The sequence below is a fragment of the Pteropus medius genome, unplaced genomic scaffold (assembly GCF_902729225.1).
Source record: "Pteropus medius unplaced genomic scaffold, Ma_sr-lr_union100, whole genome shotgun sequence".
NCBI classification, from domain to species: Eukaryota; Metazoa; Chordata; class Mammalia; order Chiroptera; family Pteropodidae; genus Pteropus; species Pteropus medius.
In genome coordinates, this window is record NW_024356249.1 from 1,942,723 (window position 1) to 1,956,471 (window position 13,749).

At 49.0% G+C, this 13,749-nt stretch overlaps 1 protein-coding gene and 1 long non-coding RNA gene across 7 annotated transcripts in view; one reads left to right on the top strand and one right to left on the bottom strand.

Annotated features, from left to right (window-relative positions):
* Positions 1-13,749, top strand: part of DENND2A (DENN domain containing 2A) — a 114,620-nt gene that overhangs the window by 18,310 nt on the left and 82,561 nt on the right. For 3 of the 6 annotated variants that reach the window (XM_039860797.1, XM_039860800.1, XM_039860802.1), the window contains exon 1: positions 7,395-7,643. Coding sequence is in view for 1 of the 6 variants with exons in the window: in XM_039860798.1 (XP_039716732.1) it covers positions 5,184-5,295 (112 nt within the window). In the remaining 5 variants the exon portion in view is untranslated. Of the gene's footprint in view, positions 1-5,183; positions 5,296-7,394; positions 7,644-13,749 lie in introns of those variants that run through there. The other 3 variants (XM_039860798.1, XM_039860796.1, XM_039860795.1) reach the window with 3 other exon arrangements.
* Positions 4,726-7,305, bottom strand: LOC120601135 (uncharacterized). Its single transcript, XR_005652367.1, has 2 exons — positions 5,421-7,305; positions 4,726-5,027 (listed from the first exon to the last, which is right to left on the bottom strand). It is a non-coding gene; the product is annotated as an uncharacterized LOC120601135 (long non-coding RNA).

A 13,749-nucleotide genomic window follows, 5' to 3' on the forward strand; every position in this document is an offset into this window, starting at 1 on the left:
TGCCTGCCCTGGGTACCATAGTCACCTCTACAACCCTTTATCTGCATGTGGGTGAGAGGTTTCCATGGTGAAGGGCTTCCAAGGAAGTCACCTGGGGGTGGTCTGTGGGCCTTACAAGGGGAAGAAGCCCTGGGGAGAGAAACAAGGATGCAGCCCATGCCCATGAGTGGTTCCTGCTGCTGGAAGTGTGACTGCAACTCCACAGCCCTAAGGAATTCCCGAAAATGTGGGGACCTGGGCTGCTGATACAGGCAGGAATGAGGAGTGGCCTTTGGCTACTCCTGCATTGTTAGCTAATGATTCATTTTCCATTTCTACAAGATGCTGCAGACCCCTTTGCGGTTCCCAAGACAGAAATCATCCCTTCCACCACTGTTTTCAAATATGGCCAGCCATTAATTATTCCCTTCTCAACTTCTCCATGGTTTTTTTACCTACTCTGTCATAAAGGAGTGTGCAATATTCTGGTATACCTCTGATTCACCAAAGGGCTTATCGTGTTTTTAATTTGAAACCAGAGGCCCTGGATCATAGCCCACTAATTAGGAAGTGACATGTGACCTCAGGCAAGTCTCTCTTTTTGCCCCTTAAGCCTCTATTTGCCCCTTAAGCTAATTAGGGAAAGGAGTCCAACTAAATCTGCACAAATGCTCTAGACTTATATTTATTATTCTAGCAATCGATATCTTTAACAGTAGCTAAGAGCAAAATTCTGAAGCGAAATAAGCCTGGCCTCAATTCCCAGCTCTGTGTAACCTGTGTAACCTTGGGGACAAGTTACCTCACTTCTCAGAGCCTCCATTCCTCACTTGTGAAATGGGGGTAAGAATAGTACCTGCCTCTCAAAGCTGCTGAAAGCAGTAACTCAGAAACTGTGATGTGCTTAGCATCATGTGTCAATAAATGTTAGCAGATATTGTTATTTATATTATCTAGATAAATGAAAATTGTTTTGTTTCTCTTACTGCTTCATATGACAGACATATTTTCACAAATTTCAAGGATACACTATGGAAAATCTGATTTAAGGCCTCTGTGGCATCCTAGAAATTCACCTAAAGCAGTGTCTCTCAACTTCAGCATCCACCAAAATCACCTGAGGGCTAGCGCATCCCCAGTGTCTGAGTCTGTAGGTCTGGAGTGAGGCCCAAGAATTTGCATTCCTAACCATTTCCCACATGCTTTTGCTGCTTCTGGTCCCAAGAGCACAGTTTGAGAACCATTGAGCTTGTGGCGGTGGCGGTGGTGATGATGGCGGCGGTAGTGATGGTAAGGGTGGTGGTGAAGGTGCCGCACCTCAAGGAGTTAGTTACCCAAGTAGGTGAAGTTGAGAGATTCTTGCGGCCCATGTGAATGCCAGTTAGAATGATGCCATACGTATTAAAGCACCATGGACAAACGATTATATCAGATATGAATTCTAAATCAAAATTTATAAGGGCAGCCTTTAAAAACCACAGATGTTGATTTGTAGTCAAGCTGCTTCTCACGTGAATAGCTATGTAACCTGTTTCAGGACTAGTAACAACAGCAAGGATTCATTTAGAATGACTAATAAATTAAGAGACTGAATATACAAACAAACACTGGCCAGACCATTATGACCATAGAAATGTGATCCATAGCCTCTGTAGCAATGGGTGCAGAACAGTCAGGACTTGTCAATGACTGCCAGCTTCTGGAATTCTCACCCCCACTTCCAACTCAGGGCCAACCGAGGAAATGCAAATATCCCCCTCCAAACCAATCACACGAGGTGCCCCGGCCTCCAGCTTCCCTGTGCCAACAACCTGCAAGTACGGCACACCTGAAGCCTTTTTTTTTTCTCTGTAAACCTTTCCAACTAGCATTTGAGTCTCCTCTTGTACTGGAGTCTCGGACAAATGCAAATGATGGTGGCGGACTCCCTTTCTATAGAAGACTCTGAATAAATAGCCTCTGTTTGTTCTCATTTCTGTGGTCTTCAGTTTTTTTTCCATAGAATCTTCACAGCCAAAGCCATATATTATTAATAATGTCGCCTTGCTCAAAGCCGTTCCTGCCGGTGTTAACTCTACTACCACTAGGTGACACCATTCGCTTGTGATGTGAGACCAAAGCTTCCTCTGGTCCCAGACCTGGCAGTGAAGGAAGGGGTAGGAGGGAAAAGAGATGCAAAGGCCCGCCTGGCTGTGCTTACCTTTTCACGTGATCCAAATGACAGTGATTTTTGCATTTCCCATGTAACTTTGATTTGTAGCAGATGCCATGCAGGGCAAGTACTTGTTCAAGACCCTGGGAAAGGGGGTGAGGATATGGAATTGGGTGGCTCTGGAGTCCTCAACCTATGTACACTTGACATTTGGAGCAAGATAATTCTTTGTCGTGGAAGAAGGTGGGTTGGGGGAGGGGAAGCTGTCCTGTGCACTGTAGGATGTCTTAAAGCCAGACAGATGAGAACAGTAGCTCCTGACCTGCAAAATTGGCAGCAAAGCCGTGAAGGGGCTGTCCTGGGGTCTAGCACTCACATGCAGTGGCTTTGCACAAGGCGCCTACCTCTTTTTGGCTATTTCTTTATAGTAAAAGAGGCTGATAATAGAACCTACCTCCTAGGTGATCTCTGCAAAGCCTAAGCACTACCTGGCTTTGTGACACACTAAGGCATAAGGAAAAAGCAGAATGAGAATGAAAACCAGCAGCTGCTTTGTGCTTTTTCCGCCTATTTGAGAAGGCGAGAGAGCTGGGAGGGGCTTAAGGGCCATCCGGTCCCAACTTCCCAGGAACCCGAGACCCACAAAGGGGAGTCGCCTTGCCCAAGGTCATACTGCTATCTAGGGCAGTCAGATGTCACCTGGCTTGCCTTTGGTTAGTAATTTTTATTTTTCTGTAATTTGACCTGAAAGATATACAAGAAGTGGATCAGAAATTAGAGCCTTCCAGAAACATGTTCTCCCAAGCACGGTATGGCCTCAGAGAGGCAGGGCAGGGATTTATAGCCATTTAAAGGTATAGGGCTGAGATCAGGGCCTGGGTAGGATGTCAGCAGGGGGATGAGCCAGCAGGACTTAAGTCTGTAGATACAGCGCCCAGCTCATGAGGTTATGTGATGAAAATGTCGAAGAGGATTCTCACCTCCCCCCTCAGGTCTGAGGAGATCACCTAGTTGGCTAGGAACTAGGGAAGGCTCTGAGGGGCAAGATGTGAGAGGCTTGCGTCTTTGGCAGGGTCCAGAGCTGCCGTGTTGTGTTCTGGAATCACAGTGAACCGGAAGGGCTAGAACTTCTTGGACACAGAAATTTTTGCCTCAAAAAAAGAATCTAAATCACCACTCTCTTTCTCCTTTCCTTAATGCTCAACTGGGTCTCCCAAAATGAACAGAAAATAATTTAAGCATAGAAGGTATTTGGCATTGCAGGTCTGACACTTGAGACTTTGCTGAATGGTGAATGCTGCAAAATGTCTGCGACTTTGTCTCTGCTTTTGTCATAAATACCCTAATTCTTGTAAAGTTACAAATACTTTAATTCTTTGTGAGAAAAAAAAAAAGACCCTTCAGAGTAGGGGCATAGAAATGAAACAGATGGTTCTTAGGCAAAAATTATATATTATTGTGGTATTTGCCAATTTGATGATCCTTTGAGCTTTCCCGTAGTTGCCCAGTAAATGTGAGCAGTCTGTAGTGATAAATGCCACTTACCCACAGCACCCCCTAGTGGGGCCCCCACAGCTGCCCATGTTCCAGCCCCAGCACAGGAGGTAGAAAGCAGGCGGGCACCTCAAAAGGAGAGAGGGGACAAAGTGATCACAGCCAAAGACAGGCCCTTGAAAGTTGGGGGAGGATGAAGGAGCCCTGGGGGCCTCAGTCTGAGCCATGCTCCTCTTCCCTGGGGTGGCCTCAGCTTCCCCCTCCCTTCTCCTCCCATCCCACACCTCCTGGATGACTTTTGACTGGGACCAAGAACAAACCAAGGATGGGTTTGAGGCTTGTGTGGGATGCTTGGCTTGGTTTTGTTTCCTCAGAGGGAGCCAGCTGGGGTTTGTGGTGGAATGGGAGGGAACTCGGTCCAGCCTCTCTAGGCAGGGAGAATGGGCCAAGGATGGGACTAGCGAAGGAAGAAGGATGGCAAGAGGAAGCCAGCCTCCTGAGGCGGGAAGGAGTGGGATGCCCGTCAAAGACTGAAGGGCGCCCTGCTGCTGGTCCCAATGACTGTGGGCTCAGGTCCACGCTGGGTCAGAGGGATGAGGATCTTTGCCAAGTGCATGTCAAGGTGACTGTTGCCTGCTAAAATAAGTTCATTCCTTGCTCTACTTCATCCAATGTCACAGGCCTAAGCATAGATAAATGATTTCTCTCTCCATGCGAGCTTTCTAGATAAAATAATAATAATAAAATAACACAACCTGTCATCCATCATCTGTGTATACCTTTCGACTGTGCACTGACAGGCAAGTGGCAATGGGACAGAAGCAGACTGCTGTCACGGGGGCAAGAAGGAATGGATGACTGACCCAAACGGGTACCTGATCCCCAGGGAGAGAGTCAGAGATGCCCCGAGGAGCTGCACTGCCTGCTCCTGCACCACCAGACGGGAGCATAACCAGGGCATGGACTGAATGCTAATCCAGAAATTTGCCTCCCTCCGGAGGGAGTGAGTGGCTCTCAGACAACCTCGTATGACAAAAAGAACATGGCTTGAGCCAGACAGGCCTGTGTGGCCTCAAATAAGGCACATGACCTCTTGGAACTTGGTTTTCCCATCCATAAAATGGTAGGGATAATATTTAATTGCTCAGGCATATGGAGAGGATTATAAAACATGACACGTGTAAAGTGCCTGGAACTGCAGGGACACTCGGTAAACGTTTAGCATCCAAAAGGAATTTAAGTGGAAATGAAACAGTTTTTGGAGAGGAGATGTTCAAAGCTTGTCTTAACCAAGCTAGCCCTCTCCTGTGCTGCCGGCCAGGCTCTGGTGGAAGCTCTGGGCCTAAAAGGAGGGGGGCGGGGGCAGCTCCCTCCTTTTGAACCCTGAGCCCCCTTTGTGCTCCTGGAAAGAAAAGAAAGAGATTAGAAAAAGAAACAAACAGAAGCCAACCAAGGGCGCCCCCAACGGCCTGGCCCAGGACGGTTCCCTTTAATGATTTGCTTTAATCCCTGCAACACGATGAGGTCCAGCATAATTGTTGCTATTTCCACTTTTCAGGTGAAAACAGTGAAGGTTAGAGGAGCAGCGACCTGCTCCAGAGCTGGCTTTGGCCTTCCGACCCAGAGCCCGTGCTCCGCAACAGGACGCGGAAGGAAGAGGAGGCACGGAGGTAAGAGATGCTCTGCGGAGCTCCACGGCAGGATTTAAACTCAAGAAAAATCAGCAGTTTCCCCTTCCTCTCACCCGCACCTCTCCTGACTTAGGCCAGGTACTACCTCCTGCCCTGGCTCTTACTTTCCACCGTGGAGAGAAGCTGAAGACAGAAGGGGGCGGGAGAGGGGGAATGCACTGTTGGACCAGAGCATGTCAGGAGCTGGGAGAAGAGGGACCACTGACAGAGTCTTCCAGGCCGCGGTGCACAACTCTGACTTCGGAGGGCCACCATGCTTCTGGAGCTGCAGGACCAGGGCTTGGGAAGGAGCAGGGGTGGCATCAGCTGGGAAGGCAAAAGGGAATCAGCAGGAATGAAGGGAGCCATGCGTACGCCCCCTGCCATGGCCACAGAGCCATTGGATGACCCAGAGATGGAGCTGCCAGCACTGAGGAGTGGCGGCATTGGGGACTGGGAGAGGCAGGCAAGGATGGAAACTTGCAAAGCACAGGCACCTGCATTGCTCATCAGAGTCTGACCTGATGAGCTGAGGCAGGAGTATTTTTGTAAAACAAGCTAGTGTCCAGAACTCAAAGATGAAGGAGTAGACGAAGGAGCGGCAGCCTGCTCCCTAGGAGCTGCCATTAAGGGGCTCCCCAGCCTCCTCTCTGGCCTGCCTACCTGAAATGCAATTGGCAATTTGGAAGCCACAAAACCGTGGGCGACCGGCCTGTTTTGTTATTGGGTTGAGGGAGGCAGCCACCTGGGCTCTCAGCTCAGTTGTCCTCCACCTGCCATTTTCTTCACTTCACCAGTTTTGCCTCCTGACACCCCAGGACCCTGGGAGTAATTAACCCTCAAGAAGCCAAGAAGCCAAGAAGCCAAGTCTCTGGTCTTTTTCATAGAAAGTGAAAACTTATTGAATGATGCTTCCGCAAACAAGACAATCATTTAAATGCTTACGCTTGTTTTAAAAAAATACCAGCACCTTGCAAGTTTATATTCCAAAAGTTGATGCTTAGTTGAAATGGGTATGGCAACGAAAGAACAGCCAGGGGGCTTTAACAAGCCCTAGACAGGCTTCGAAGATCTCATAGAATAATCAAAACCCTCGCTAAGGAGACAGTTTTTCTCCTGTGACTTTGATATTTGAGTAAGACCCTTAAATGTCAGCCCCCAGTGTGTGGGGACTGCCTAGGCAGCATGTAATGTTCCCCGTGTTATGCAATCTTTTATTTTCTCTTTTCCCCCTCTCTCTCCTACACACCCCTTTTGAGGATTAGTAGGCTAAGCTCTCCCACCCCCCAGGCTTTAGGCCCCTCCTTTGAGGGTCCCCTGAGCTAAAGGCAAACATGACTTTCCTCTTGGTATGGAGACGGGCCTGGAGCCTTTCTTCCCTCCACACCCGAAAACCACCCCTGCCAGGTCAGGCGCCCTTTTATCAGGGAACTTCTCTGCCCAAAACCCGCGCGAGCCCTGTTGTCCTCAGCATCTCACGCCGCAGCAGATTCACGGTCACTTCTCGTTTGGCAGCCCTAAACCACGCGGTCTGTGTTCCTTGATTGTTTGTCCTGCGCGAGAGGGGGCAGCGCGCACTATCAAGTCCTTTCTTCTCTGGGAAGCTTTTCGTGCCCCCCTCCCGGCTGGGTTTAGGAGTCCGGGGGTCCCGCGCTCGGTCGTAGGTGCCCGAGCCAGACTGCAAGCTGAAGGGACAAGGGGGTGCCCAGAGTGTCCCAGCCTCCACAAACGCGTTAAACGACTTGAGTTAACCAGAGGCAGGGAGTGTCGCCCCCGTTTCGGTGCATCTGTCTCAAGGTCCCAGCCCCGGGGCTGAGCACATCACGCGAATAAATCCCCGGCCTGGTGGAGATAGAGAATGCCCCTCGTGGTCTCCAGCAAAGAAAGGGTTAAGCTACCCATTCCCCACCCCCCAAAAAAGGCGAGGGGAAGAGTCCGGCAGAAGGTCCTGTTTACCATAGCTGCGAGAGTCCGCGCGGCCCTGGGAGAGGCGTTGCCGTGGCAACGGGCCGGGCGCCCGCCAGCTGCAGATGAGCTCACTGGAGCGGCGGGCGGGGGGCGGCAGGCGGCGGGCGGCGGGCGCGCGGCCGGCACAGAGCCGCCGCGCCGCCGGGGAGAGGACCCGGCAGCCGGCCGAGCCCGCCTTCCGCTGGCGCACAGAGGCGGGCGGGCGGCGGGGACGCGAGCGCAGGGCGCGCGGCTCGCGGGGCGCGGGGAGAGGCCCGGCCGACACCAGGGTGCAGGGCTGCGGGCCATGGCGCGCTGGGCCCCCGCCGCCTGCAGTCCCCGCCCGCCCGGGCGTCCCCAAGCTGCGCCTCGGAGCCCGCGGAGCCTTGGCCCGACTGGAGGTAGGGCCGGACGGGGGGACGGAAGAGGGGACGCGCGGGGGGACCGAGGACCGTGGAGGGGACGTACCGGGGGACCGAGGAGGGGACGCGCGGGGGGGACCGAGGACCGTGGAGGGACGTACCGGGGACCGAGGAGGGGACGCGCGGGGGGGAAGGGAAGAGACGGCTGGCGCTGCCGCGGAGCGGGGAAGCAGCTCTTTGCAGACCGCAGGCTCGGTTTCCCGTGAGCGACGTGGGGACTGAGGCGCTTCATCCCGACCTGAGGGACGTGAGCAAAGCGCTGTGCAGACGTCCCAACGGGACTCGGGATGATTTCGGGACCGAGCCGCCAAGACGCCGGCCCGCGCCTCGGAAACTTGCACAAACTGGGCAGAGCCCCCGCCCTGCGCTGTGCTGGGTCCCAGGGGGCGTGAGAGAGAGAAAAAGAGAGGGAGAGGAGGAGAGAGAGTGTGTGTGTGTGGAGAAAGCACCGAGGGTGGCTGAGCTGCCAGACCTCCTCCCTGAGGTCAGAATTTGCAGTCTTGGCGAAGCGGGAAAGTAAAGACCGCCGCATGATCTTTCTCCCACTTTTCCCCTAAGGATGGAGTTGGGAGCCCATGGAACCCGGGCGGGGCGGGTGGGGGGAGTCTCTTAACAACACGGGATGTAATGATATTTAGGAGGGTCACAGAGAGCTGGATTCAAACCACCAAGGAGAGCCAGACCTCTGCAGGGCAAACTTGCACTGGGGAAGCCGGGGGAGCCAGGCAGTGCCTTCCGGGAGCACAGACTGGGGTAAAGGGCGCCCCTTCTCTGCTTCGACCAGCTGGTCGTTGGGAAGGAGCTGGCGGACTCTAGCTGGTGTTGAGATGTGCTTGGGGATATGACTTCTCTAATGCCCAAAATTACACCCATAATGATGGCCCTGGGTAATAAGGTTATGATAGACACTCTACAATAATTTTGTTGTTAAACTCTTACATCTTTCCTGGTTACTAAAAGAAACAAACAAACAAACAAAAATATGTCTCCTTCATTATCAAATACTAAACACACCAAAGAAGTGGAGTAGAAAGTCTTTAGAGGGGCTGCTTAGGATAGAGCAGAATTCTGCCTGAAGTCAAGGGCAAACACTGACTGTTTTTGAGGAAGGGTAGGGAGGAAGCTGGCAGAGAAGCTGGCCTGCATTCCTTTTGTTTCAAAAGATTTGAACCCTGGCTGTGTTGTGTATTCACTGACTTTACAGTTCTATGTGCTAGGTGTTAGGGACAGTGAAGAATAAGATAGCTCCCTTCCTTCCAGAAATTCTTCATCCCAGTTAGATAGTCAAAACGTTAAAAGCAGACCTGGTCTGGCCTGCCAATGACTGCTGCATGCTAGGGGAGCCCAGAGCAGGGCCTCCCAGCTCAGGGGACCCCCGCAGTGTAGATACTGCCAGCCGGGCAGAGCCCTGAAAACCTTTTCACGGAGAAAACGAAGTGGGGAAGGCTCTTTCAGGCTGAGGGAACAGCAAAGTCAGCTTGTGGGGAGAGTTTATGTTGAACAATGCTCCTGGAAGTAAGGAAGATGCCACCGAAGAAGGGGTGATAGGATCAGAGGAAGATGAGGCCATGACCTTGCAACACCCAGGCCAGAGTTACTGAGCGCAGGGTGACGACCGTGGTGAGGTGGGATGGGAAGACCCAAGAGATAAAGAGGAACCTGGCGACAGACTTGGGCACAGGGTAAGGCAACTTAGACCAGAACTAAGTGCAGAAAAGCTCAGGGGAAAACAAAGCAAAGCAAAAGGAATGGATATTTAGAATGGCCTGAATTTAGCAGATTACAACACTTGGACAATGAATCTGGCTCTAAATTTTCTGGCAGCTTAGAGACAAACAAAAATACACTGGATTGCATAGTTTGGGATTTTGGACAACAGAGAGCATACAAATTAATTTTCAGAACGAAATTTTTCCGGGAATGAACTCAGCTGGGAATTTGTCATGTAGATCCTTGTGTAAGACTGAAGAGGGACAGAAAAGAAGTGTTCGTTGTCTGTTACAAAAGATGGAGAGATAAAATTCCACATGATGTCTTCTTAAACCATCTTCCTGCTGTGACTCGGGAACATACTGCCTTTCTGTGTGGGGCTGAGTGTCAGCTCAGGCTTGTGGACGGTCATGGCACAGGGCACCTAGGGCCCCAGGAATCTTATATGGAGGAGCCACTGTCTCTCAAATGTAGGAAGGGGTGACACCTTCTTCAAGCGATGTAGACAGCAAAGTACGCAGGGTGCCCAGCCCTGAAGGGCAAAGCGAGCACATCATAGTATGGCCTCAGGTGGATGGGCCGAGACTCTGGCCTGGAGAAGGGGCCATGTGGGGCAGAGTGTGTTGGGAAGGACAGCAGCCAGAAACCCTGACCAAAGGGAAATGGGGAGAGGGAATGGCATTCGAGGATTCCGTTCAGATGGGCAAGTTCACTTCCACGAGTGATCCAGGTCTTCCTGCCCACAGACTTGACGTCAGGCCTGCTTCTAGGGGGTGGGGAAAGGGTAGGACTCAGGAGAACAGAGATCCGGTCTGAGAGAGGCCAGGGAGGGTGGGAATCCTGTCTGCTGCAACACAAGGACTGATGCTAAAGAACAAGGAGTTCGAGCTGAGAGCTGAGAGGTTCTGCAGACTCAGCCACAAATCTCCCGGCCAGGCCCTTCCCTTTGGTTTCTGCAGAAGGGACAGAATCTGCAGAATCCATGTCAGTGTATTCCTAATGTGCCCTCTAAAGTTTAAACCATTTCTTGCCAACTATAAATGTCTTAAATCCACATTCAGTACCTGTGAGAATCTACTGTCTTAACATTTTTAATTTAGGGTAGACATTAGAATACATATTTAAGTGCCATGAAACCGCTGATACCTGGGCCCCACACTAGACCAATTAAAGCAAAATCTCTGAGAATGAGCCCTGCACATCAGTATTTTTTAAAGGTCCCAGGTGATTTTAAGGTGCAGCCAAGTTTGAGTGGCTGCTTTAACAATCACCTACAGGGCTCGTTAGAGCAGAGGACAAAAACCTCAGGTTTCGAAAGCAAGGACCCCACAGAATTTAAAATTAAGAAACCTGTTACTTAGAATGAAATCAACTGGCCAATCAGCCTTCAATATCAATATCTAAAGCCGTCTTGAACAGATACAGATAAGGAGACTGGTAACAAACACAGTTATGTGAAGTTGTGTGTATGTGTGTGTGCGTAAAGCATTTTTTTTTTCTTTTTTAACATAAAAGCATCATTACAAGGCTTCTGCAGTTAGATCTGTCTGGTCTAATACTATTATATGCAGTGCTGCACCTTAGCTGAAACAAAAAGCTTTGCACCTTTCTCTTTTCACCTGGAACCTTTCTTGAGTGCTGAGCCTCTGACCCATGGGGTCTTTCTACTTCCTTCTTGATATTCAAGTGTATGTTCTCTGACCTATGCCTTCTAAGTTGGAAAGAAGCCAGGGAAATTACTTTGTAATTTCACATGCATGAAGTCTCAAACAAAAGGACTGAATCTCTAGGGGTTGAATTTCAGCAACTCTGCCAGGATAATAAGGGAGATATTTTGAGGCTGAATGGCTTTTCCAACAACCTCAAATATACTTTGCAGGCTGTTGCTGTTGCTTCTTTGGCTGTGGGCAAAGTTGACTCAGGCTTCCTCACTATCTCTGGAATCCTGAAGGCCCATGGAATGTCTCATAGGTACTCACAAGCGACCACAGCTGACCCTTGCTTGTGCCTTGTGTCACTTAGTCTTCTCTGTCCAGGCACGGACCTTTCTCCCTTCACCAGAACCAGGGGGCCACCACAGGTACCCCATGCTCTCTTTGAATCTACACACTGGCCACCTCACAGGACTGATAAGCACATCTGCCCCTTTCATTACAGGATGCAAGTCAGTGCCTGGAACTGAGGCAAGTGATTACCTCAGTTCTCTACACTTGACATCCAAAAGATAGCAACATTTCAGGAAGCCTCAGTGAGACCATCTTTTACCCTTATGTTAAAATCATCGTCTGATTTGGGCAAAAATTTAGCCTATCAGTTTGCGTATAAGTTAAGCTCTTTACCAGCTGAAGCTCAGGATTGCTTTGTCTTTGGCTTCCCTTTGACACTTCTGTCCTGGGCCTGTCATCTCCTGAAAGAGGTAAGCCCAAGACCCCTTTTCTAACTGGCTGAACTATCAAAGACCAAGTTATCAGTCTTTCCCCTGGCCTTAGGGGAAGCAAGGGGTGAGTCACCCTTGCAGCAAGCTTAGGAAAGAGGTTAGGTTCCCTCCATAGAGGGAAACCCAGAGGTTCCACGCTACCCTTCAGAAGGAAATGAGAGCGTGGTGGAGCTGGAGATTGGGGTCAGGACAGAAAGCCGTGACCATGACCTTGACCATTATTCCGTGGTACCCAGGCCTTCCATGGGCTGTGTGTCTTATTGAGGGACTTGTCAGATCAAGCAGAATATCAAATGCATTAGGTTGTTTTATTTTATTAAAAAGTGTACTTAAAATTTTTAAGATTACTTCTCTAGATATACTTTTATATATACAAACATATGTAAACTATAAAAGTTATGTTTATTGTATACATAAAAAGAATAAAATGAAAGTTTACCCATACTGTCTCCCTCATTGGAGGCAATTAGTATATATACCAAATCCTCTTCGACTTTTTAAAAATTTGCATGTAATACATTATGTTGGGTTTTTAAAAGTTTATTTATTTATTTTTATTACGGCGACTGGTTAACGAAATCCAGTGTTTCAGGTGTACAATTCAACAGTAAGGCATATATATATATATATATATATATATATATATATATATATATATATATCTCTCACATTGTGTGTTCACTGCCTATAGTTAGATTTCTTTCTGTCATGTTGGTTTGTTTCTTACAAACAAAGGAAGGATGCTATCATAATTGAACAGTATTTTGTGAGAATATTTCCATGTGGTCCGTATATAGCCCTCTCCTCCTTAGCAGCTGCCTAGTGTTCCTTTGTATAGATTTGTTTAACACATTATCTATTTATGAGCAATTGGTCGTTTCTGATTTCAGCCACAAATCACTTTCCCGGCACTTGTTCCATGATTTCTGTTAAGATAGATTTCTAGAAGTGGAATTGCTAGATAAAATAGATTTCAAAACCATATGCATATTGAGTATATTTGTGCCCAGCAATAGATATTTTTAAAATGAGATTTCAAGAGTCTTTAAAAAATTATAAAATATATTACCTCTCTCTCCTAATCCATGTTCCCACCCTAGTTCCTCACTGAATTTACTATGATTTTCTATTTAAGGTGATATGGAAAATTAACATTCATAGCATGGCACATTCAAGGAGGCAATCTGTTATTTTGAGTTTTGTTAGGTCAAAAAAGGCAACATGTTAAAATTAGAGTCTCTAAGAAATTCTTTATTTTATAGATTGTTACCTAACAAATTGTCCCAATTTTGTCTCATGCGGTTCGTTTCATGTTTCTATAACCTTGATTCCATATCACCACCATTCTACATATGGTATAGGCCAGCGGTCCCCAACCTTTTTGGCACCAGGGACCCGTGCTCCTTTGAGAATCTGATGCCTGAGGCGGTGATGCTAGCTCTGGGGAGTGGCTGCAAATACAGATGAAGCTTCACTTGCTCGCCCACCACTTACCTCCTACTGTGCGTCCCTATTCCTAACAGGCCACGGACCAGTACCAGTCCATGACCTGGGGTTTGGGGACTCCAGGTATAGGCTGTAACCTGGGATGGGTGGGTGGTACACACAAGAGCAAACCCAGTGGAATAATCCAAAGTGCCTCCATCTTTCTCCCTCATGCTTTCTCACTTCTCAGAAGAGAAGATGTAGCAAGGGCTGAATTCAATTTAGCATTAAGTTTTCTGCAAATCCACTGTGGGTCGTAGATCGGGTAATCAATCATATGTACTCCCTGGGACACATGGAAGGTAAAATGGGAGTGCTAACCATAAGTTGTTACTTGATATACAACAGGCCTTTTCTGGGACTGTCCTTGCAAACTGCGACTTGCGGCCATCCTGGTGAAGGTGAGACTGGGACGTGTCCGCCATTCTCCAGGCATTGCCCTAGGCAGACATG